The sequence below is a fragment of the Mustela putorius genome, unplaced genomic scaffold (genome assembly GCF_011764305.1).
Source record: "Mustela putorius furo isolate JIRA1106 unplaced genomic scaffold, ASM1176430v1.1 tig00000174_pilon_pilon_pilon, whole genome shotgun sequence".
Lineage (NCBI taxonomy): Eukaryota > Metazoa > Chordata > Mammalia > Carnivora > Mustelidae > Mustela > Mustela putorius.
In genome coordinates this window covers 17633985-17658631 of record NW_025421304.1, presented here as the reverse complement: position 1 = coordinate 17658631, position 24647 = coordinate 17633985, and the positions used below count along the sequence as shown (strand labels likewise).

Below are 24647 nucleotides of genomic sequence, written 5' to 3'. Positions count from 1 at the left end.
GCCACGGCCGTCCTCCCCCGTACCCCTTTACTGCAGGCTCCCTGGGAGGGACGAGGCCTGGGATTCCTGCTGGGGCCCCACACTCCTGGCACCGTAGCCCTGGGTGGCCTGCAGACGGGCCTCACAGGGCCGGTCATGGTCATGGGACAGGGACACCTGGGGACTTCCAAGAGGCTGACAGGAAAGGACTGGGAGACGTTTATCTTGGCAACTACAAGGAAGAGAGCGTCGGGCTGAATGCTGGGCAGGAGGGAAGCTTCATCGGGCAGTGTATGTTCACTGAGTAAGGAGTGAAGGTCCCTTGGGCTGAATATGTGTGTGCATGTGTGTTATGGGTGTGTTGTGGGTGTGTATGTGTGTGTTCCATGGATGTGTGGGCATGTATGGGTGGCGTGTGTCTGTACGGTGTGTGGGCGTGTGTGAGTTGTGTACATGCATGTGGAGTGTGTGCATTACGTGTGTGGTGGGGTGGGGTGTGGTGTATCTGTGTACGATGTTGGGGGCGGTGAGGAGGACCATGATGGGAAGTGGCACCCAGATCAGACTGAGGGAGAGGAGACCAAGCTAGACCGAGATAAGGAATCTGAACGTGATCCTGGGGGCAATGAGGAGCCACGGCAGGGCTTAGCACTCTGGAGTGACACCGTCCCAAGTGTGCTGGGAAGATCCCTCTGGGTGCCATGAAGTGAAGGGACTGGAGGAGGCCTGGCCAGAGGCAGGGGCCCAGTTCAGAGGCCATGATCACAGAGGAAGAAAGACATTCAGAGGAAGTGACCCAAGGCGGTGGTGGTTAGGCTGAGAGAGAGAACACCCCAGGCTCCCAGCAACTGACACAGGGCTCAAGTGAGCCAGGCCCTTGCCAGACCCTTTGTACGTATCGACTCCTTTAAGCCTCGTAATAACACTAAGGGCCAGGTCTTAACTATTATTACCCTTTTACAGATGAAGAACTGAAACAGAGAAGTTAAGTCACTTGTTCGAGGTCACACAGCTGGCAAATAATAGAGCTGCCTCAGGGTCAGCCTCCTCTTCCCCACTCCCTCCCCTTGGTCCCACACTCCAGACCAGGACTTACCTCAGGGTCTTCCTGGCCTTCTCCTGTCTGGAGAAGTGGATCCAGAAGCTCTGCTCAGAGCCCAGGCTGTGGAGAGAAGGGTGTGGGGAAGCCGGAAGCCCAGACTCCAGAGCCCTAGACACCAGGGGGTGCAGGAGGGAAGGGGGCTGGGCCCATGGGACAAAAGCAGGTGGAAGCCCCAGAAGGCGAGACCACAGGAGACCCCCCCAACTCATTCTGTGAGGACACTGAATCCTGGCCTTTCCCACTCGGTGACCTCCCCGGTCCCCACGTCACCTAGGCCTCAGAGGATAAAAACCATGGTCCTCCATTCAGGGAACCCTGAGACTCAGAGAGGGCTGCAAGTTGCCCCAAGTCACACAGACAGAGGACTGCTAAGCACGGCAGTCTTGCTTCTTCCCGGTGTGAGCAGTGGCACCAGTGTCTTACTTCACAGAGGCCTCCTGGACGCGTGGGCAGGAGGGGAGAATCTTCACCAGGCCCAGGACACTTTCTAGGGAGATGCTGTTGTGACTCAGGCTGGAAGAGAAATGAGGTTCAGGATGAGTGGTGGGTAGAGGCAGCACCTCAGGGCAGCCCTGCCCAGTCCCCCTTCTCTCCTCTCCTCTGGTTGTCATCTCTGGGAGGACAGTCCTCAATGTCCTAGCGTCCACTCTCCAGGAGCAGACACTGCGGTCCAGAGCGAGGCCAGAGGGCACTCTCCCCACATGGGCAGGACGGGCACCGGGCCCTGTGTCCTCAGGAGCTGAACCCACTGGGGCTGACACAGGCTTGGCGGGGCCAGGCTGACAGCTCAGGGGCTCAGGGACACCCAGAGTCCAAAGCTCAGTTGCCTAGCAACCTGCTATATCTGGGCTCTGGTCGCTAGTCTCCCAGATCACCTGGGAGATCGGCTGAGACTATGGTGACTTCCCAGGGACCCTCCCTGCTGTGGGGACATCTCCAAATCTGTGTCCTGCAGATTTAGTCAGAGGGGCTTCAGGGACAGGAGGGACTAGAAGCCAGGACAGCTGAGACCCTGGGTCTGCGGGTTAGCCACTGTCACTTCCCCATCCCAAAGTCAGCCTGGGTCACCATGCTGTAGTCACAGCCTCTCCTGGATGTCTGGTGGGGGCTCTGCCTAGCGTGGGGGTGGGGGTCTTCCTCCTGGCTGTCCCCCAGGCTGCTCTTCACTTACTCAAGCGAACCGGAGACAGGCAACTGAGGCAGACATTCCAGGAGGCACCTGAGCCCGTCATCACCCAGCATGTTGGCTGAGAGGCTGCAAGAGGCAAGAAGAGGTCTTCAGCCGTTTGATGTGCCCTCCAGCCAGAGACCGTTCTCCGCAGTCCCCATGACCGCGAATGGAGACCACCATGCCCACCCCCACCACACCATCAATGCCAGCACCCCAGAAGGATCGCCAGGGGACACAACAGCTCTGCACTGCCCCCATCAGGTGCTGAGGACCTGCACACACGCACACGCATGCTCACACACACCTACCCCCCCCCCTCCAGTGCCTCCCAGGCATGTGCTCCCATGCTCCTCTCCCTCCTCCCATGCCCCAACTTACTCCAGCTCGTTGAGGTCTTCACATTTGCTCAGCAACCAACACAGTGGCTCCACGTGCTCTTGACTGAGGCCACAGCCCGTGAACCTGCTGGAAGAGGGGCAGCAAGCCCAGGGGTGTGGGTGGGGCGCTGAGCCACTCAAACCCGCTCTGCCCATGCCCGGGCTTGTCCTGGGTGTGGCCTCCAGCTCCCATGGGACCTCAGCCAAGGCTGGATTCTCTGGAACTCTCTGTCCTCCACCACTTTCCCCTTGGGCACAGCAGATCCCACCTCGCCCCCCTGGGCTCCTTCTGGGGAGGTGGTTCTCAGACAGGGACTCCCAGCCGCACCCCCGCATCACTTGGGAACTCTTTCAGATGCAAATTCTATTCTAGAACTGGGCCCAGACTACTGAATCAGAAACCGTAGGGCCAAGGATCTCTCCGTGGTTGATTCAAGCTCAAGTTGGACAGCTCCAGACCTGGGGGTCACGTTAATGAACAGACATGCGAGGTGGGGAGGGAGAGAAGAAGCGTGATGTCTGCTCTTGCCTTTGCCATTGGAATTGAGGTGAAGGGGATTCAGAGATACCAACTTCCAGTTACAAAATACGTCAAGGGGATGATGTAAAGCATAAGATGAAAAGTAGAGCAGAGTGAATATAGTCAGCGATACTGTAATAACATTGTACAGTGACAGACGGCGACTGTCCCCATCACGGCGAACAATGCCTAACGCACAGAGCTGTCCAACCATTAGGTTGTACACCTGCAACTAACACAATGTTGAAGGCCACCTCTACTCTAATAAAAATGAATAAATAGCCACACAAAAAGTAACAGTAGATCTGCCTTTGGAAGGTCTAAATTAAGACTATACAGTCAGGTAAAAGAAGGACCTATCGTCACCAGCTAACAACTAAAAAAAACAAAAACAAAAACAAAAAAAAAAAAACCCAGAAAACAGGGAAAAAGAAGAAGAATCTTAAAATCAGAAAGTATCTAAAATCAGTATCTTGAATTTTTTTTTAAAGATTTATTTATTTATTTGACAGAAAGAGAGATCACAAGTAGGCAGAGAGGCAGGCAGAGAGAGAGGGGGAAGCAGGCTCCCTGCTGAGCAGAGAACCCGATGCAGGGCTCGATCCCAGGACCCTGAGATCATGACCTGAGCTGAAGGCAGTGGCTTAACCCATTGAGCCACCCAGGCGTCCCAGTATCTCAAATTTTTAATTGCTGTTTCTCTCCTTCTTGATTGTCTCCCATTCCCAAATTCCTTATTATACTATTATTTACTTCCTATTTTTAAATCAGCTCATTCTTTTCACTGGATGCATTTATTGCAAAAGGAAACCTCATATCATTCGCTTAGTTGGAAAAGGGACATGGATGCCGCAAACAAACCACAGGGACACGTGAAATGAGAGCCAAATATCATCCTTAAATTTGAGCCAGAATGTTCTGGCTGACGGCTCTCCCCCTTGATTAAGAACGGGACCCAGGAAGTGTTAGGACCGTGCTGAAGTCAGGCCAACCCCCCACCCAGACTTCCTCTTGGCCTTAATCAGATTGAGAATCAAAACGGGAATAATGACCTCACGAAGGGACTCGGGTGATGTTGTACTACCATACTTGTGCCCAACCTCCTGAAAAATCCTCTCATCCTGGTCTCTGTCCTGCATTTTGGAAACTGTGGGCTTAGAAACAATTCAGGCATTCTAGAAACAATTCAGGGGTAGCATTGGCCTCAGGCAGGAGGTGGGAAACTACGGCCCAGGGCCGCCTGGTTTTTGCAAGCTAAGAATAAATTTTTCCATTTTTCAAACGGTGGAGAAAAAAAAATCAGAAGAAGGCGACTTTCTGACACACTCACAACACACGAAATGTCAGTCTCCACGTCTATAAACGTGTCTTACCAGCACGGGGGGCGTGGGGGCATCGCTTTACCTACTGTCTGCACCGCTTTCAAGCTACAATGGTGGGGTTGGGTGGCTGTCAGAGAGATCGTGTGGCCTGCAAAACCGCAAACTCCTTCCAATCTAACCTTTACGGGGAAAAGTCTGTCTGCCCTGGGCTGAGGAGCACAGTGGAATGGCCAGGGTTCAGAGTCCCGATGGCCCCCTTCCTACTGTGGGATTACAGCCGTGAGGCATATGGGACACAACAAGCAGAAGGCTCTAGAATGGCATCCTGCAGATATTCAACATATCTTGATTCTCCTATTTATTGTGACTTCACAGCTGAGGAGGCTGAGGCCGACGAGAAAAGGGTCTGGTCCGAGGCCTCTCGGCAAGCCAGCAGCATCGGCTCCCAGAAACATCATCTCTGCGGGTGAAGGTTGCCCTCTGCCCCATTATCCTGCCTCTGAGGCAGTACCTCAGGCAGCCATGGAGCACGGGTCCAGGAGGCAGCTGCGCAGGGACTCCCGTGTCTGGGAGTGAGACCTGCTTTACACATCGTCTCGGTTAATCCTTGCAAACAGCCTTCGATATGCTGGCTCCCTCTTCTGCTGTGGAAGCCGCGGAACACAGAGGTTAAGGAGCTCGTGCAAGGGTCCAGGCCCCGTGGAGCTGGGATTAAAGCCCAGTCGGCCTGTTACAAAGTCATTTTCCTTGGACCAGGCCCGTGAGCTCTGGCCTAGTCTGACAGGTCCTCCTTATGTGCCTTTGTCAAAGCCCGGCCCTCTCTGGACCTCTGCTTCTTTGTGTTGAAGGAAACAAGCCTCCCTACTGGGTCCTTTCAAGGAAATGGCCCATGGGAGGCAAGCTGTACTCTGCTCTAGGCATCCAAGAGGCGGGTCTACTTGTCCCCAGTACCTACCAGCTGCCTGGGCACGGTTTCAGGGACTTACCCACAGCATTTGCCTTCCGGCTCCTCGCTGGACCTGAAGTGCAGGGTCACGTGACACAGGGACCTGGAGCAGAAAGCACCTGAGTCAGCCGCCCTTGGCCACAGCCTCAGGATGCCCCTGGGGGCAGGCGCCCCTTCCTGCAGAAGCCATGCCCCTGACTTGGGTCCTACCTCCTCCACCTGACACCCTTCCACCCACCAGACAGGGCACAACCCTCCAAGGCTAGAGCCGGTTGTCCTAGGGTGATGCCCACCTGAGATCCACCTTCTGAACCCGTGGGCACAGGCTGAAGAAGTCGGCCAGCAGGAGGGGGCTCTTCGGGGACAGCCTCGTCTGGCTTAGCCTGAGAAGGAAAGGAGCGGGGCCTTATGTAGGCAAGTTGGAGCCAAGCCAAGAGTGGGCAAGTAGCCTGGATGGGCCGGAGGGGAAGCAAAGGGAGGTCAGCGAGGCAGTAAGAAGGCGGGCAGGGACTCAAGGGGAACAAATAGAGACTTCAAGTCGAGTAGACCTGGCTTTGAGCTCCCGTTCTGCTTACCGGCTGTGTGTCCTTGGAAGAGTCACTTAACCTCTCTGAGCCTCAGTTTCCTTACCCAGAAAACAGGACTACCTGTGGGATACCTTCCTCTAGGGTGTCGTGAAGACTTAATTACATCAAGTTGCTGTACTGCCTAGAGGGATACCCATGCTTGTTTTATGATTATATTGTTTCTGGCCTCAAGTACAGACTTAACAGCCCAGTCCTCCTGACGGGGTGCGGGAAGCTTTAGGCCCTTGGAGCAGTTTCTCAACCCCAAATCCAGGGCTAGTTATCTATCAGATTTGGGGCTAGATAACTCGTTGTTGGGGCTGTCCAGTAGGGTGTTCAGCGGTACAGCAGACCTCTACACACTGAACTCTTCCGTAATTCTCCCTGTCCCTGTCCACTTCCCACTGCCGCGACAACTGAAAATGTCTCCATGGCCATGTATTTCTGGGAAGCAAAGTCCCCCCAGCTGGGAACCACTGTTTTAGTGAAAGTGAGATGGCTCCGTCTTGCCCTTGGAGGCGTCCTTGGCCTTTCTACTTCCCTCGCCCCATAAACCCGCCTCTGCTTGTCTTGTCTGTTCTACTCTCAAGATGCATCCTGGATCGACCTGCTTCCGCCCCAGCCCCACCAATCCCGGACCCACCATCTCCAACCTTACACAGCCTCTTCCCTGCTCTCATTTCCACCCTTGTCCCCCAACCTGTTTTCTACCCAGCACCCTGACTGAGCTTTTCTTTTCTTTATTTTTTTTTTAAGATTTTATTTATTTATTTGACACAGAGAAAGAATGCAAGCAGGGGGAGCAGCAGGCAGAGGGAAAGGGAGAAGCAGGCTCCCCACAGAGCAGGGAGCCAGACATGGGGCTCGATCCCAGGACCTTGGGATCACAATCTGAGGTGAAGGCAGATGCTTAACGAACTGAGCCACTCAGGAGCCCCTACACTGAGCTTTTGAAAACACACATCACAGGAGTGCCTGGGTGGCTTCGTCGGTTAAGCGTTTGCCTTTGTTTGGCTCAGGTCATGATCCCAGGGTCTGGGATCAAGCCTGCTTCTCCCTCTCCTTCTGCCTGCCACTCCCCCTGCTCATGCGTGCTCTCTCTGTGTGACAAATAAATAAAATCTTTTAAAAAAAGAAAAAGAAAACACACATCACACCTCTAGTCCTTCAAGTCCCCTTGGACAAAAATCCCAAACTCCTCCCCATGGTTCCCAGGCCATGTGTGACCCTGCCCAGGTCCCTCTCTCTACCTCCCCTCCTGCCATAGGACCCTTCTGGCTGTTCCTTTAGATTACCAAGTTTAATCATGCCTCAGGGCCTCCTGCATGTTCTTCCCTCTGTTTGAAATGCTGTTCCCTGCTCTTCACAAGACTGGATCCCTTTCGTCCTTTGGGTCGAACCTTAGCATCCCTCCTCAGAGGCATTCCCTGCTGCCCTCACCTTTGCAGGCACCCTTTTCCACATCACCTAGACAAATACCTTATCACTGAATTCGTGATACCTTATCTGAATTCGTCTTACTTGCTTATGGTCCAGCTACCTCTATTACAAGGTGAGCTCCAAGACGATGAGGACTTACTCTTTTCTCCCCCTGCCTAGCTGTGTCTCCAGCCCTCCAAACAGTGTATGGATTGAGTAGTACAAAGCATGAGCCCGAGTGAGGGGCAGGCTGGCCACCTCATTCCAAAGACAGAAGAGATTTAGGAGCACGGAGAAGTCCTTCGCTGGTCCGGGGCTTCCCACCTGGTCATGTTAGCCTGCCACTTTGTATGTTCAAAGGAGCCCCTCCCGTTGTGGGGGCCGTGCGTGGACGCGAGCTCTGCCACATCTGCCCACTTCTGGAATGTCCCACGGCTCCTCCGTCCCTGCCCAGTAAGACTCGGGGACAAGCAAGATCCTGGCTGCGAAGTGAGCTGCCTCGGGCGTCCCAGAGAGCCTTAGCCTTAGTACTTATGTTGCTGTTATTAACGGTATGATTTAATTTCCCGTTGTGTTTTTCCATCCCAGCTGCAGCTGCTTTCCCCCTGCTGGAAGAGTATTTAAAGTAAATCCTTTTTAAATTCTAACCAGTCTGCGCTGAAATTAGAAAGTGGAGTTTTAAATACTTTGGAGGATGCTGCTTCAGTTCCCCTTTGGCGGAGTTAGACGGTGACCTTTAAAAACTGGCGTGTGACACAGACACCACCTACATCTGTCAAGTCCCTTTCGAGGAGCTGGTGACCTTTCCATGGGTGAGAAGTACGACAGCCCATTTGCCATAGCCCCTCCGTTCCTCGACATGCCCGGAGAACACCTGTCTTGTTGGAGCCCCAGCCCTGGGGGAGAGGTTGGGGAACAGGAGTCCCATTTCACAGATGAGGAAACTGATCACATAGCACCCACCCCCACCCACACCCCCCCCAAGGTGAGTAAGGTATTAGGGAAGAGCTCCCAGATAAAATAAAAGCCCAAGAAAAACGAGTGGTGGGAAAGGAGAGGACGGCTTTGCAAGCTAAGACCTTCAGCCTAGCACAGGGAGATGGGGGAAGCAGTCTTACTGCAGCAGGCTGAGCTGGGGGAGCCGGGCTAGGTGGTGCAGCAGGGTCTCCAGGCTCTGGTCACTCAGGACCTCACAGGACAATCTGTGAAACAAAGCATCTGAATGAGGCGGGGGAGGCTTGGGAAAAGCTAGGAGTGCACCCTCGCAGCCAGAGCCCTCTGGACAGGAGCTGTCCAGCACGCTCCCTCCAAATGCCGGGCCCTTGCGTTATCATTGAGGCTGGAGGAAAACGAAGGTCACACAAGTCTGGAAAGTGCTGGTTAAGCCAAACGAAATTGTTTTCCTTTGCAGCAGGACGTCTCAGAGTTTCAGTACGCTGCTGGGCATTGTGACTTTCCCAGGGAACTCTTAATACTTTTCCCCGAATGTCACGGACTCACGGGAGCATTATCTGGAGGGCCCTGGAGATGGGCGCTGTGCAAAAGACACTTGTTAGGAAGAGCACGACACCTTGACCCACGGTGAGATCAATGGCGGCCACTCGGCCCACAGCCGGTCAGCAAAGGGGCTGAGGTGCAGGTTAGCTGGGGTCTTGGGTTGTCCGTCAAAACCAGACCAACCAGCGGATCGCTTGTCAGGATAATCTGTCAGAACGCAGCCCACTTGGGAGAAACTGCAGACATCCACCTTTTGGGGTCTGCTTGGGCTGCAGACCCGGGACCAGTAGAGTGTCTAAGCACTCTGCGACGTATAGAGCTGCTGCAGGGGTCTGGAGCAACCTCCCCACTCCCAGAGGCTTTTGAGCTGTGTCTTTCTTGTGCCTTCTCCCCTTCTACCCTTTGCTGTCCCTGTTCCTGTCCCACCAGTCCCCCAGTATACAGTAACATGACCTCTGGCTGAGTCAGTGTGGGCTTGACACTTTTTTGTTTTAAGGCAATAATGGCAACTTAACCCATTACAACATCTCACATGGAATGCCAGCAGTGCCCAGGCAGAGCAGACCTGCAGTGGTAGAATTCGGGGAGGGGGCTGCATTCCCATCCCCTTCCCCAGCATCCGGTTACTGGAGTTCAGCATTAAGCATGTTGATAACAATATTCTGGTACGTAGTCCTGGCACTCAGCAAAGTGCTTTCATGCTATTATCCCACTTTCTCCAGCCACAGCTGAGGGAGGGGGGCCCTCAGACCCCCATCTGTGCTCAGACACCCAGCGCTGCTGGGGGCAGCTGACACAAAGCCTCCAGCTGCAGAAGGGGAGCCACAGCAGGCAGGGACGTCCAGCTGTATCCTTGTGCCCCCTCCAGGGCCTGGCCCGGTGCCTGGTATACAGGAGGTGCTTAACAGTTACACAACAGAAAAGCGCTTTCTACAGCCCTGGCTCCCGCACTGCTGGAAGTGGCCTGGGCGTCCATCTAGACTCTAGACGGGTGTGGCTGAGGAGCCTGTGGCACATCTAAACTATGAAGGGTTAATATTAAAAGGCACAGATATGAAAAAATAAATGGGCATGAAGGAGGGCACGTGATGTAATGAGCCCTGGGAGTTGCATAAGACGGATGAATCACTGACCTCCGCCTCTGAAACCAGTAATACATTATGTTAATTACTTGAATTTAAATAAAAAGTATATATATAGATAGAGAGAGAGAGAGAGAGCAACAAAAGACCCCCCCCCCAAATATTTTAGGTCTGATAATGGTTTTGTGGTTATACTAAAATAAACAGGGGCGCCTGGGCGGCTCAGTCAGTTAAGTGGCCAGCTCTTGGCTTCAGCTCAGATCATGACCTCAGGTCGTGAGATCAAGCCCCACTCTGGGCTCTGCGCTCAGCCCAGAGTCTGCTTCAGGTTCTTTGTCCCTCCTCCAACTCACTTTCTCTCAAATAAGTAAATAAAACCTTTCAAAAAAAGGCACTTACCTTTGAGCTACATATACTACAATAACTACAGACGAAGTTAAGAGGTGTCTGGGACTTGCTTCAAAATACTGTGTGTACAGGTGTGTGCTGGGGCCACGGCATGGTAATTACTGAGGAAGGCAGACGGGAAGTGAGGGTCCATTCCACTACTCTCTCTGCTTTCATATATGCCCCAAAGTGTCCATAATAGAAGTGTGTTTTTGTTTTTTAAAGATTTTATTTATTTATTTGTCAGGGATAGAGGGAGAGAGAGTGAGCGAGCACAGGCAGACAGAGAGGCAGGCAGAGGCAGAGGGAGAAGCAGGCTCCCTGCGGAGCAGGGAGCCCAATGTGGGACTCGATTCCAGGACGCTGAGATCATGACCTGAGCCGAAGGCAGCCGCTTAACCAACTAAGCCACCCAGGCGTCCCCGAAGTGTGTGTTTTTTTTTAATTAAAAAGTAACTTCACAGTGGGGAAACCTGACAAACACTTCCTGAGCCAGGCCGTCAAGGTCAACATCAGCAGGTCGTCAAGGTCAACATCAACAGTCCTAAGTCGACAGCACGCGCCTCTGAGATGGGACGAGAAGCGTGCTGCACTTCTGCGGTCTTCTTCCCCCAGACCCAGAACCCCAGTTTACCCATCAGAAAAATATCAGATACACCCACACGGAGGGCCATTTTGCAAACTCTCTATTGAGTACGCCTCAAAGCTGTCAAAGTTATGCAAAACAAAGACTGACAAACCGTCACAGACCAGAGAGGCTGAGAACATGACGCCTAAACGCCATGCGGGATCCTGGACGGGATGCTGGGTCAGAGAAAGGGTCTTAGGAAGAAAAACCAGGGACATCTGAGGAAAGCCTGGAGTGTGGTGAATGTAGCAAGCAAGGCTGGCTTCCCAGTCGCAACAAATGGACCATGACGGGTGATACTAACCACGGGGGGCTAGGGGCAGCGGAACTCTCTGCACTAACTTTGCAACTTTTCTGTAAATCAAGCCTTAACTTATTCAAAAATAAGCGCTTATTTAAAAGTTCCTGGACTGCACATTCCAGGGAAGTCATGATGTACTGTCCTGAGACAAGAGCTGGCTGCGGAGATCTGACATGGTAAAATCCTATGTCTGATAATGATGTTAAAACCCCCTTTGTTCCGGGCCCCCGTGTGCGCGCACATGGAGAGAGGCACAGAAGGATGGACCCTGGGTGACCGTAGATGAGCTGCTCGCAAGGGCCAGGAGGGCACCAGAGATGCAAGCGGGAAAGCAAGAACAATGACCGTCATCATGGGAAAACCATGTCAAGTGCAGCCGGGGAACACAGAGGGGTCTGTAGCTCTGAATAGGCCAAAGCCGATCCTGTGCCCAGACCACATCTTTCCTGTAAGGTAATTGTGATAAAGTGACAACAAGGAGGACAAAGGAAAGCTGCCCATCTCTACAGGCGACCAAGCAGAGGCACGCCGAGTTAGAACCATGTGCCCAAGGTCACCCAGCCCGAAGCTGGCTGAGCCGGGACTCCTGACTCCAGGTCGAGTCTCTGGTCCCAGACCCTGGGGGTTCTGGGCTAGATGAGTGGGTAACCAGGAGAGGGAGGCCCTGGGGGGGGGGCCCTCAGAAGGGACATGCTCCAGCTACGGAGGCAGGCATGGGGGGTGCCGGGTGAGGCTCCAGGGGTAGAGGGAGCAGACTGGGGCTCCCAGATGCCCCGGGTTGAGCAAATGCTGAAGAGGGAGCCCTGGGCCTAGCACAGCCTCTACTGGTAGAAGGGTAGGGTGCCCTAACGGGACACGAGGAGCCTGCTACAGGTAGGTGAGGGGCAGGGTAGGGCTCCAAGGGTTGGGGACCAGGAAGAACTCACCCGGCCTCTAACCAGTACACTCTCAACCAAGTCACTGGGCAGATGCCCCCACTGGGACCTCTAGGACTGTGCTCCCCCTTACTTACTTGACTTCCAGAGGCCCTGGACACTTCTTCAGAGTCTCACAGAGGCAGGCGAGGCTCAGGGGTTCCAGCTGACACTGCCTGAGGCTAAAAGGGGGCAGGGGCAGGGGGTCAGAGAGGGCCCAGGGTGTACAGCCCCAGGGGCTCTCCCCTTCTCTCTCCACCCCTCCTTCTCAATCTCCAGGCTGTAGGATCGTCCCCGTGCAGGGCACGCTCTGCACCCCAAGTCTCCCCTACAGCCCGATCCCCACCACTAAGTGACGGTAAAGGCCTCCTAGTGCCTAGCTGTCCTTGCTCCATTCCGGTGCCTCCCCACTGCCCTTGCCAGAGTCTGGGCCACCATTGTCACTTGCTGGGACCACTTTAACACCCTCCAATTCTGCCCTTGCGTCCCTGCAATACTTTTCCACTTACCAGGGGCTTATTTTTTAACTGTGCAAATCTGACCATGCTTCTCAGGCGCTTAATCCCCCTGTGGCTCCCTATTACTCTCAGGCTAAAAGCGAAGGGCCTTTTCCATGGCTTCTCTTGCCTCCACGGGCCCTGTGTATGCCAGCCACACTGACGTGCCTCTCCAGAGCTAAACTTTCCCTCTTCAGGGCCTTCCTTTGCCGAGACTGACCCACCTGCCTAGGACATTCCTCCCACTTCTCCTCTGGATAACCCTGTTTGGGCCCCAGATGAGGCATCTCTCTTCCTAGGTGAGGAAATCAAGGCCCAGAGAGGGGAGGGGCCCAGCCATGGTCACACGGCCATGGCAGAGCTGGGAGGTCTTCTGAAAAACAGTGTGGAATCTTTTCTCTGGGGAGAACACTGGGCCCAGCAGCCCCCTCACCAGCCCTCATACTGGCCCCCTTTCTTTTCCTTCTCTCAAACTCTCTTCCCCCAGCCCCAGGCCCCAGGCTCTCCTCACTCCCCAACTCTTCACTGTATCATGGTTCCCCCCGAAAAAGAAGTGGGTAAAGACAGTACCAGAGGCTCCTGGGGACGCAGCGCTTATGAAAGGCCGAGGACTGGGCTCCAGCTGGGAAGTCTGGCAAGGACCCACCAGTCAATCGATCCCTTGAAGTGGGGAGGCCATTTTTGAGAGGAAAGTTTGCAACACACACATGGGAAGACAAGACTCAGAGGTCAGGGCTGCAGGGGGCCTAGGGACCATCAAGTCCCTCCCTATACAGATGCCAGAGTGAGAAAAGTTGGGAGCTTACACCTGCCCGGGTGGCAGCACCTGGCTAGGTCAGGGGGGGGCCAGGACAGAACCCCTCCTCCCTCTGATCATACCCGGCCTTCCACTTTCTAGGCTTCGAGAACCCAGAGAGTGCTCAGAAATTGAGACCCTGGCCCAGGACGCAAGACCACCCTGGCCTTGGGCCACTCCAGCTTCGGGCAGCCCGGCTGGTCTGACAATGCCTCCCCTGACACCTTAGCTGGGAAGGCCCTCTGCCCAGCTGCCCGGCTCCCCAGCTCCACGTTAGGCCGCCCCTGGGCCTGCCAACCTCCCATGAGAGACCAGGGGGCCCAGCCCCACTAGGGGGCAGCTGGGAACATCTGTGCAGAACTGATGCCTTGTTTACTGCAAAGGTGTGGAAACTTTTTCAGAGCACCAACCGTTCTTGGCTTCTCGAACGCCATACCCAGAGTGTGAAGGGTGGTGACTCATATGAAGTCGGGAGTCTGCAGAGGTCCCGAGGGGCAGAGGCTGGCCGCCCTCCCTCCCACTCAGCAGCCCTGAGCGAGCACCTGTTCTGCCACCCCCCCCCCCCCACATCGTGTCTCCCTCCCCAGCTGCCCTGCCTCCTTTCCGGAGAGAGCTAAGTAGCCAATTACTGTGAACTGATGGACACAGGGGTTCATCTGCAGAAGGGGTGCCAGACCTGAGTGGGTTACTCTAGAGCAACAGTGGTCAGTGTGGGGTTGGGGTAGGGGGCTCCTGTAGGAAATGGAGGCCAGGGGGAGGGGGAGCCCATCCTCCCCTCCTCGGAGCTTTCCCTCCTCACCTGCCTCTTCTGTCACCTCTCAGGACGACACGCTGGCTGTCAGAGCTGCAGACAGAGAGGACGCAGCTGTCTGAGAGAGACCAGATGGCCTGGCCACGGAGGGCCTGGATGGTGGCCCACTCTCTCAGCAAATACAACAACGTATAACATACTAAGCATAACGACACAGACTGAGGCACATACAAAGCACACCTCCACCGGGACGATAAGGCTGTCAGATAAGGGCATAGTCTTACTCCCCTTTGAAGGATGAGAAAAATGGGCACAGAGAGGACCAGTGACTGCTCAAAGCTGCACAGCAGGTTAAGTGATGAGCCTGGATTTGAACTTGATCTGTCAGTGCCCATACCTCCCGTTCTTGGAAGGAGAAAGTTGGGGGAAGGGGCAGACCCCACTGAAACCATGGCTCATCTGCATGGCTTGGCCCAGGCTGCCTGGCTGGGAGGCCTCCCTTCTATGTTCTTATCAGCTCCAGAAACCGGGACCAGTTCTTGGGCACCCAACCTCCATCAGGGAGCCACAGATTTCCATAAACGTCTCCTGGGAGGATCCAGAGCGTGAGTAAGGGAGATCATGGATCATGTCCCATGGCAAACTTGGAGAGACAGCAGTGTCCTGAGGCTACTTTCATTCATCGTCCATTCATTCATTCAGCAGACACCTACCACATGCTCACGGGGCCTGGTGCCACGCAGGACCCTGAGAGGCAACATTGTGAATGGGACAGACAAGGAAGCACAGTGGCCCATGGGGTCAGGGGGCAGGGAGGGGGCCCAGAGCCACACTGACCTGATGTCCAAGTGAAGGAGCCAAGGCAGAGTGGAGAAGCACGGGGTCAACATGAACACCGCATCCAGGGACAAACCGTTCTCACTGAGGCTGGAGAATCACAGGGCAGATGTTGATGGAGCTCACCTGAGACTCACAGACACCCTCTTTGTGGTCAGAGCCCAGGGCAGGGGAGGGCTGTCCTTGAGTCCCGATGACCCCCAGACGGCTAGAAGGTACCTCTTCTGACTCCCCATTGTACAGATGGGAAAATTGAGGCCCAGAAAGTGGTAAGGTCTTGCTCAAGGTTATGAGACATGTTGGCAACAGAGCTGGGATTAGAACTCTGGTTATCTGGGTCTGCATGAATCTGGGGAGTGCTTTCAGGCCGGTGCTGTGCCTCAGTTTCCCCATCTGAAGGTGGGGCCCAGTGCAAAATAAAAATGCAAGGCCTCTGTTCAAAAGGCAGGGACAAAGCTTTTCCTTTTTTCGGGTCTGTCAAGCTGTCAGGGTGTTTTCTATTTGCCGTTAAATGCCGCCCTCCTCTGGCACAGGCATGGGTAGGGGAGCACAGATCTCACAGGCCGGGGCTCAGATGATTCCTCAGTACTGAGAAGGCCACACAGGGATTTGCCCCAAAGCACCAATCTACATATAATTTGCCTGCAATGCCCACAAACAGGCCGGAACAGGAACAGAGGCAACCCCATTTTCCCAGATCCCCCAGAAAGACTGAGAAGGCAGGGCCCTCAGGCTAGAACCCATTCTAAAGTTGTAGCCAAAACCAAAGCCCCCTACCACATCCATAGGCGCAAGCGTACGCGCCCCCTCCCCCCCCACTTTAGGTGTTCCCTGAGAACCTGAAGCCCAGAGAGGTCATGGAACTTGTCTAAGGTCACACAGAGAATCCAACAGGTGCGAGCTCTCTCCTCTCACTTTAGCCCCGAAGAACTTAGGAGGAGGAGAAGGATATGTGGGAGCCCAAAACACAGGGGCCTTCTAGAATCCGGAAACTCTGATCTGTTGCAGGCAAAGTCTGGAGGCTACTGGTCACCTCCCAGGGCTTTCCCGCCTGCACTGAACATCTCCCCCCTCTCTGCTCTCAGCTGCACTGGGCATCCTGCCGGGGCGTCCTGTCTGGTACACATCCTCCCCAGCCAGCCTGTAGCCTAGCAACAGCCCCTCCCAGCCACCCAGGCCCAGAAGGGCTCCCAGTCATTTGGGTAGTTAACTAACCGTTAGCTAATGCTTCCCACCCAAGCTCGCATGGTCCCAGGTGGCCTGGGCCTCCCAGAGAGCCTGTGCAGAGCCACAAAGTCAGGTTCAAGAAGTACAACCTTAGATCGGCAGCTGGATCCCTGAGTCCCAGAGGCCAGTCTCTCTTCCTGAGACTCGGGACAGTGAACTACCCTCTGTGTGCACGTCCCATGTGCCAGGGACGGGACTGGGTGATTGACGTGTGTTTTCTGATTCAGTCTTTACAAAACCCCCAGGAAGGAATGAGACTGGACACAGAAGGACACACACACACACACACACACACACACACACACCCTCCTCGGGATGAGGACAAGCCTAGAGGCTTCGTCTAGTTGGCTACTTACTCCAAGGACTGCAGAGCTCCCAGCCCTGGGAGGAGCTGAGCCAGCTGGGCCACACCTTCGTCTCCCAGAGCGTTGCCTGAGAAGCTGGGAGGGGCAACAGCGAAAGCAGGTTAGGGGCGGGTGGGCACACCCGGCCGCAGGAGCTCTGCGTCTCCACCTCTGTGGCTCAGTCACTCTGCTTCTCCTGAAACTGGCACAGGGCCCTGGGCGACCAGGCCAGGTCTCAGCAGATGCCCCCCCCTCCCCCGTCTGCTGGAGTTTCCTTCCTACCCAACTTCCATCCTGAGGCTCGTGACCCTTGGGGGTCAGGGAGGGGCTTTAGAGGGGGTCATATGTCGGGACCTATGTTTTAGGGGGAAGGGCTACAACCCTGCCCGGACTCCCTTAGGGGTTCCTGATTGCAGCAGGGAAACACCGCTGATCACAATCTTAAAAAAGTCAAAACAAAACCACTCAGGCAAACACCTGCTGCCTGTGAGCCCCACCCCCACCCCACCCCCCAGCCACCGCCACTCACTCCAGCTGACCGAGGTGGCAGCTTCCTCTCAGCGCCCTGCAGAGCTGCTCTAGGTGCTTGGCCTGCAAGCCGCAGTGTGTCAGCCTGCAGAGGAGGAAGGGCGGCCCCTCAGGACAGAGACAACAGCGGCCACCGCCCCCAGGCATGCAGGCAGAGAGGCTGGAAGAAGAGGGACGCGTCTGGCATCCAGAGAGACAGAGACTCACCAGCACACACCTAAGACTACACAGGCAGCCGAGGGCCAGTCAGAGACACAGGGAGACCAAGATGGAGAGACACCGAGATGAGAGACAGTGGAGATGGCTGCAGACACACGGACACGCACACAAGCTCGTGTGCTTATGCATGCAGGCATACATAGGGATGTGCACCTACATGCACACATGCACCTACACACATGCACCTACACATGCATCTGCAAACACACACCTACACACACATGCACACACACCTACACACATGTACACAAGGGTACCTACACATGTGCACACCTACACACATGCACACACACCTGCACACACAGCACCAGGGGAGGACAGACAGACAATGACAGAAGGGGCAGCAAGCAAAGACAGAGAAACAGAAAATACAAGAGAAATAAGGAACAACAGAGACAGACAGACAGAGAGACTTAGATGGACACAGAATAAGTGAGAAGCCAGAACATGGACAGGAGCCCTATAGGGGCTGAACTCAGCCCCAGGATGAGGAAAGCAGGTGACACATGTCCCCATTCTCTCCATCCAGAGTCCCCACCACCCATCAGCTGCTGGAGGCCAGGGGAGCTAAGACAAGTGGGGGGCCCCAGGTGGGGAAGGTGGCAGGCAGGGAAGCCAGGCCACAACTCCTGGACAGGCAGGTTGTGTCCTCCAGGGAGGCCTGGGGGCTGGAGGCCTGTGAGGGGCTTTGAGCAGAGGAAGGCCATCTCTGTACCTGATTGCTGCGGGGCGCGGGGGCAGCTCAGAGGGCATCTGGCACGTCAGGCTGACCGGCAGCACAGTCCTAGAGGGACACATACCACGGCAGGGCTGAGCACACTCTGAGCCAGTCTCCGGCCTCAGCCTTACCACCCACCGTTCAGTCTCCACCCGAGGCCTGGAGACCCTGCTTCCCCCGGGGCTTCTAGGCATCCTGGCTGTGTGACCCGGGATAAATCTCGCAGCCTCTCGCTGGGACAAGGTATGGACATGGCTTTAACACGGCATGGGCCAGAGGGAGCCAGAAGGTCCTGACGAAAATCAGAGCTACTGGCCAAGCGATCTGCAAATCCTTAGGGTTTATGCCCGAGGGCCTCCGTGTCTGGGGAAAAGGCTCCCTGGCTACCCCACCCTCACCCCAGGAGGCCATTCCGGGTCACAGGGAAATGGGGGGGGCAGTCGTTCCTCTGACATTCCCCTCCTCTGGGCTGCGTCCCTTGCCAAGCCTGCTGGCTTCCTGCTCCTTTGTGAGTCTGTCTCGGTCCCCTGTGAGCTGAGTGATGCTGTCCAGAGGTGGAGGTCGGGGAGGGTCTGGGCCTGGCTCAGGACAGGGCCCGGATGATGTGGGGCGCTACCTGTCCCAGCTCCCCTTCTGCTCCTCCTGCTCTGGGGCAAACGTGAAGACCACAGTTTTGTGCAGCAGGCTGCCGAGAGAGAAGACAGGAAGGAGACAAGAGGCTGAGGGGGGTCCTGGGGCCATTTTCTAACCCGGCCGAGAGGGACCTCAAAGGCGCCATTCCCGGGCCTCTAGCTGAGGCCATCTCCCCTGACTCTGCAGTGACTTCCTGAGCTTCTGGGCACCTGGAATCTTTCTACCACAGAGATTTTGCAAACTTACCAGCCCTCGTTTCCTGGAAAGCCCTTGAGAGAAAACTTCAGTTCTGCCTTTTCTCTGCCTCAGGCTGAAACCCTCCTCTCCTCCTCAGGTGAAGGCACTCAACCCAGCACAGGGAGGTCACTGCCAGAGGTCACTGCCAGCTCCAGGACAGGTGCTGACAGTGCACAGGGGGTTGTAACGTACAGCAGGAGCATCTCTAAACTTGACTGTGTAAACGGACTGTTAAATACACATTTCTTTCTTTCCTTCCTTCCTTCCTTCCTCCCTTCCTTTTTAAAGATTTTATGTGTTTACTTGCGAGACAGTGAGAAAGAACACAAGAAGGGGGAGGGGCAAAGGGAGAAGAAGAAGCAGACTCCACGCTGAGCAGGGACCCTGATGCAGGGCTTGATCCCAGGACCCTGGGATCATGACCTGAGCTGAAGGCAGAGGCTTAACCCACTGAGCCACCCAAGCGCCTCTAAATACACATTACTCATTGCAGAGCTCATACTTCTTCCGTGTGGAGAACTTTCAAATAAAAGAAAGAAGAAAATCAAGAAAAATCACCCACCACCTCTTCTGCGGATAACATTTGGGAATGGGGGCTTAAAGTCTTTTGTTTTTAAAATGCAATGAATGCTCTTCCTTTTTTTCTTCTTAATCAATAGGATTAAAGGACAGATTCTTATTTAAAACGTAATTTTTCAAGGGATAGGTGAAATACGGGTGACAAAAACGTTGATAATTATTGGTGGGAGCTGGAGTGTTTGCCATTCTCCCTACCTTTCGAGTATGTTTCAGAAGCTTTACTATAGAAATGGTGAATTAAAGTTATATTACAGTCATCCCTCTAGACTAAGACTGTACCTATATCATCATTTTTCATTGATTTTTTCTCTCTGAAGGTAACTCAGTTTACTTATCTCCTACCCAATGGCTACATATTTAAGGCATGTTCATTGTCCCCTATTATAAACAACACTGTGGCGAACATTCCTGTATCTAAATGTGTTTGCCCCAGTTGATTTCTTTAGTGTAAATCCCTAGAAATGAACGGAGCACCATTTGGAACGAGGTGAGGATCCTTTATTGGATCATTACCTACGGTGAATCAAGGTCCGCTCATCTCTCTTTTGGGTTAATCGGTGTCTCTCTCCTCCTTCAAGGGGCGTTTAAAGCAGGGACCACCCTACTCGGTTAGAGCCCCTCGGGGTGGGGATTGCATTGACAGTAATATAGCACCTGGCCTCAGCTCCCCAGACTGAATCCGGAGACTTACAGAAATAAGGTAAGGCTGGGCACTGCCTCGGGTCAGGTTTCCTAGAAGCAGAGCCTGAGCCTCCCAATGGGGTAGAGGGCCGAGCCTCACCTGATCACTTCTGTCTGTGATGTCCTGGGGGCCTGCTCTCAGGAGAAGCTGGGAAGGGACCAAGGGAAGCAGAACAGAGCAGGTCCTCAGCCTGATCCCACAGGGAGCTCTGGAGCGTAAAGGGCACCAAAGGTTTGTCCCACCTACGGCAAGGGGGCTAGGGAGTGATGGCCCTGGCTCTGTCATTGGCCACTCCTGGTTGGGGGAACTGGGAGGACGACCGGCCAGGTGTCATCCGTGGCTCCTATTAGCCTGAGGTAGTTTTCTGGAGAAGGTCTAAGCTGTAAGCAGCCAATTCATAGCAGCTGGGAAAAGAGGGTGTGGTGGGGCACCAGCAGCATCTCCTCCAGGTCCCAAAGGCCTGGGCCCGGAAAGAATGCTAAGGTCTTCAAGAGGATGTTGGGAGAGCCCCGGAGCTCCAGGCTGGAGGGAGGAGTGGGTGACTGGGGTCCACTGGGAGGTCCTACCTGATGTGTAGCTCTGCCAGAGTCCGGCACATGCTCACCGCACTCAGCACACAGTATACCCCATCCACAGAGAGCCCGTTGTCGCTGAGGCTGTGGAGAGGAGGGGGAGGTGGCAGTCAGCAGGCAGCTCAAGTCCTCAGGCCTAGAAGGCTCCAGTCCCCTCCTCCTGGCACAGTAACTTGCTGCCACTCTTGGGATGTCCTGGGTCCTTAACCAGGGTATCTTGAAGGATCCTGGGCCATGTGCATGAGCCAAGAGCTTCAGGACCTCGCTGTCCCACTCAGAGAACAAGGTTCCACAGCTTGTGTGGGAAGAGCAGACTCACTGTTTTCACCTCTCTAGGTCTGCCTCCTGGTCTGAAAAATCACCACCATTTTCATCCCATTTTACAAATGGAGAAACTGAGGCCCAGAGACATTAAATGATGTTGAGGCTACTAAGGGACAGAGTCAGGGCTGAACTCCTAAGGCAAGATCCCAAACCATGTTACTCAACCTCACCATTCCCCTACCCGACCCACGCTGCATGCTAAGATCTCAACACACCCCACCCAAACCCCAACCCACCCCTTAATTTGGCACCGTAGCCCCACCCTAACACACCTCTTCCCACTTCAACACCCTAAAACCCACCCACCCCGAACCCTAATGCAACGCGCAGTACAACACCCACCCCGCCCCAGGGCTGTTGCAAGGATGAACTAGAGCACTAGCCATTGAAGTACGAGGAACCCGCTCTACACACGCTGGGGGGTTTTAGTTGTTGGAACCGAGACAGGGGCTCCTGCCAGAGGCAAAGGCAAGTCATGGGCAGACTCCGCTCCAGCTTTGCTGGTGTTGGGGGAGAGCAGGTCAGTGGAGCAGCACTATCTTTGGCCACTGCAGGTGCAGACCGGGGTGCCAGGGTCTAGCTGGGGCTCTCTCTGGGGCTCCCCTCACCCCCCACAACCCAGCAGTGACGCCGGTGACTCACTCCAGACTCCTGGCGATGTGCAGCTGAGAGGCAGCCTCTGCCATCAGTCGACAGCCCTCATTGTCCAGCTGGTTTCCTGAAAGGCTGAGATAGAGGGGTCCCCATGACTTGTGCCATTGGGGCGGGGTCCCCCCCCCCTTCAGCCTTAGCACTCGCACAGTCTCTCCTTGACTTTAGGCAAAGCAGCACTCTGGTAAATGAGTCCTAATAATGATAAACACCACAAGGCTGTGTATGATGAGTCCTGACTGGTCCAGTTGCTTCTACCATTACTGGACATTTCATCCTCATAAGGACCCTGTGGGGCAGGCCCTGTTACTATCCTCATCTTAGTGATGAGCAAATCGAGGTAGATAGAGGTTAAAGCACCTCCTGAAAGGTGGACCTGGGGTTTGAACCCAGGCAGCCTAATTTCAAGGCCCCACCCCAGCTGCTTTTTTATGCTCCAACCTGCGTAATTGCTTCTTATGTTAAACTCCATGATTTTAGGGGCATCAGATCTACCATGGGCATCAGGGAAACATTCCCTGATGTTGGAACTACTTGCTTGAAGCACCAGGAGCTCAGTAGGTAAGGGGTGGGACAGAGATGGGGGAAAGATGTTCCTGGTATTGGGAGCAGCTCATTCAAAGGTCCTGGGGCATAGCCCACTGGAGGAGCTGAAAGGAAGGCACTGTGTAGGACTGAAGATCTCAGTGACAGGACAGGGTCAGATGGGGCTTGGTGGGCTGGAGGCAGCGTTTTGGATCACACAGGATTTTAGGATTTGGGCTTCACCACGAGCAGTGGGAAGGCGTAAAGGGGGGGCAGGCAGCAGTGAGCAGTGAAATGCAGGTCACTCTTTGCTACATGGAAGTGGCCAGTGTCGAAGCAGGGAACCCAGTGAGGAGGCTGATGGGTCATCTGGGTGAGGAGTGAGAGTGGTTTGGATGGGGGAAGTGGATGAAAAGAGGGTGGTGTTGAGAGCTATGTAAGTGGTGGGTAGATGTGGGATGGGCTGGCTCTGGGGGAGGGTGCAGGAGCTAAGAGATGTCTGGTCTGGCTAGCCAGGTGGGTGATGAGGCCATACTGCAGGTGAGAGCACCAGGGCAGGTGTGGGGGAGGCTCAGGCTTGGTGATGTCCTGTGTTTTGCAGAAACTTCTAATCCTGTCTTGCTTCTCTCAGTGGGACAAGGTCAAGGTTCAAGCTCTAGTCACCAAGGTCCTCACCCATTCATCCTTCCCTAGGTTGGGGCTGCTCTCCTCACACCACAGCAGTCCATCACTCCACCCTCATGCCCATTTGATTTCCTGGCATAGTCCTAGCAAGGGTCCCCGGTCCTGGGGACATGACAGGGCCTCTACCAATCCCAAGCCCTACTCTCAAAGGAGCTGGGCATTAACAGAACTTCTCCAGCCCCAAAAGGGAAGGTGATCTCACTGTACTCTGGGAGGAAGACGGGGGAAGGGACCCTGAGGGCTGTGGTTTGGAAGACACATGTGATAAGGTCTCTACTTTGCAGCTCTCAATGACACCGCTTACAAGGACAAGGCTGGTGGGAGTCAGACTGTCTGAGTTTGAACCCTGGCCTGGACTCTTCCTAGCTGTGTGACCTTGAGCAAACTTAGCCTCCGTGTAGTTCAATTTCCTCCTCCATGAAGTGTGCATAGTAATAATACTTACACATCTCAGAGACGGTAAAATCAAATGAGAGGATATATGCAAAAAAGCCTGGTCGAGGGCAAGTGCTGAACAGTGGTAGATGCCATGATGGTCTGAGTTCCCCAGGTTCTTTTTTTTAAGATTTTATTTATTTGACAGAAAGAGAGATCACAAGTAGGCAAAGAGCCAGGCAGAGAGAAAGGGGGAAGCAGGCTCCCCGCCAAGCAGAGAGCCTGATGCAGGGCTCAATCCCAGCACCCTGATATCATGACCTGAGCTGAAGGCAGAGGCTTAACCCACTGAGCCACCCAGGCGCACCTCCCCAGATTCTTAATGAGGCAGCATGCCCTTCCTTACATCACGCGCCCAAAGTGGGGGCCCTTCAGACAGTGCCCTGCCCCCCACCCACCTCCCACCCCAGCACTTTCTGTAATACTCACTCCACTTCATCCAGGCGGGGGCCTTCCTGGAGCTGGGCTATGAGCTCCTGTGCTTCATGGAACCTGAGCTCACACTGCTGGAGCCTGGAGTGAGGGTGGATGCGGGGGTGCTCAGGACAAGAAGCAACACCACACCTCCTCCGGCCCCAAGGGCCACTGCTGGGAGTGGGAGCCAGAGGAGTCAGGAGGCAGTCAGACCAGGGTCTCATCCTGGTCCTGCTTCTTAGTAACTGGGCAACCTTAGACAAAGCCCTTAACCTCACTTTCCTTCTCTATCAAATAGGAATAATAAAGTATACTTGGCAGGGTTTTCAAAAGAATTACAGTGAGAAAAGGATATCAAATACTACAGTGCCCAGTGTGTAGCAAGGGCCCATTAAATTAGTTGTAATTATTGCCGTTATGACAGAAGTTCCTTATTCAGGCCAGGATGGGTTATTCAGGTCCTTTCTCTGCCCCATGCCTGTTTTTCCTTTTAGCCTCCTCGCCCCTGCTATACCTCTCCTAGGAAGGCACCCCCCCATCCCCCTACCATATCCCTCCCCTTAAGGCAATGGAGCCCACAGAGGTACCTGAGTGTCAGACTTCTACTCTGAGCCTCTTCCCTCTGGCCAGCATTTCCCTGCAGGTCTGGCGCTCTGGCAAGAACAAATCCAACAGTGGCCTCGCCTTAGAGTCCAGGGCCTGAAGGGCCAAACCTCTTGTCTTGGGTTCCGCACCTGAAGAGCCCAGGGCACCACCCACCGGGAATGAGTAACAGAGATGGTT

The 24647-nt window shown here is 54.5% G+C and overlaps 1 protein-coding gene across 24 annotated transcripts in view; it reads right to left on the bottom strand.

Moving 5' to 3' along the window:
• The window catches only part of NLRC5 (NLR family CARD domain containing 5), an 85751-nt gene that overhangs the window by 17988 nt on the left and 43116 nt on the right, over positions 1-24647 (bottom strand). For 12 of the 24 annotated variants that reach the window (XR_006605579.1, XM_045076089.1, XM_045076085.1 and 9 more), the window contains 19 exons: positions 24452-24517; positions 23880-24038; positions 21798-21881; positions 20826-20915; positions 18745-18813; positions 18126-18194; positions 17193-17351; positions 16676-16759; positions 15093-15182; positions 14304-14348; positions 13279-13368; positions 12310-12393; positions 8521-8604; positions 5711-5800; positions 5458-5520; positions 2631-2717; positions 2253-2336; positions 1505-1594; positions 1076-1189 (listed from right to left, as the gene is read on the bottom strand). Coding sequence is in view for 23 of the 24 variants with exons in the window: in XM_045076089.1 (XP_044932024.1) it covers positions 1076-1189; positions 1505-1594; positions 2253-2336; positions 2631-2717; positions 5458-5520; positions 5711-5800; positions 8521-8604; positions 12310-12393; positions 13279-13368; positions 14304-14348; positions 15093-15182; positions 16676-16759; positions 17193-17351; positions 18126-18194; positions 18745-18813; positions 20826-20915; positions 21798-21881; positions 23880-24038; positions 24452-24517 (1701 nt within the window). In the remaining variant the exon portion in view is untranslated. The remainder of the gene's footprint in view (positions 1-1075; positions 1190-1504; positions 1595-2252; positions 2337-2630; positions 2718-5457; positions 5521-5710; positions 5801-8520; positions 8605-12309; positions 12394-13278; positions 13369-14303; positions 14349-15092; positions 15183-16675; positions 16760-17192; positions 17352-18125; positions 18195-18744; positions 18814-20825; positions 20916-21797; positions 21882-23879; positions 24039-24451; positions 24518-24647) is intronic. The other 12 variants (XM_045076092.1, XM_045076100.1, XM_045076105.1 and 9 more) reach the window with 10 other exon arrangements.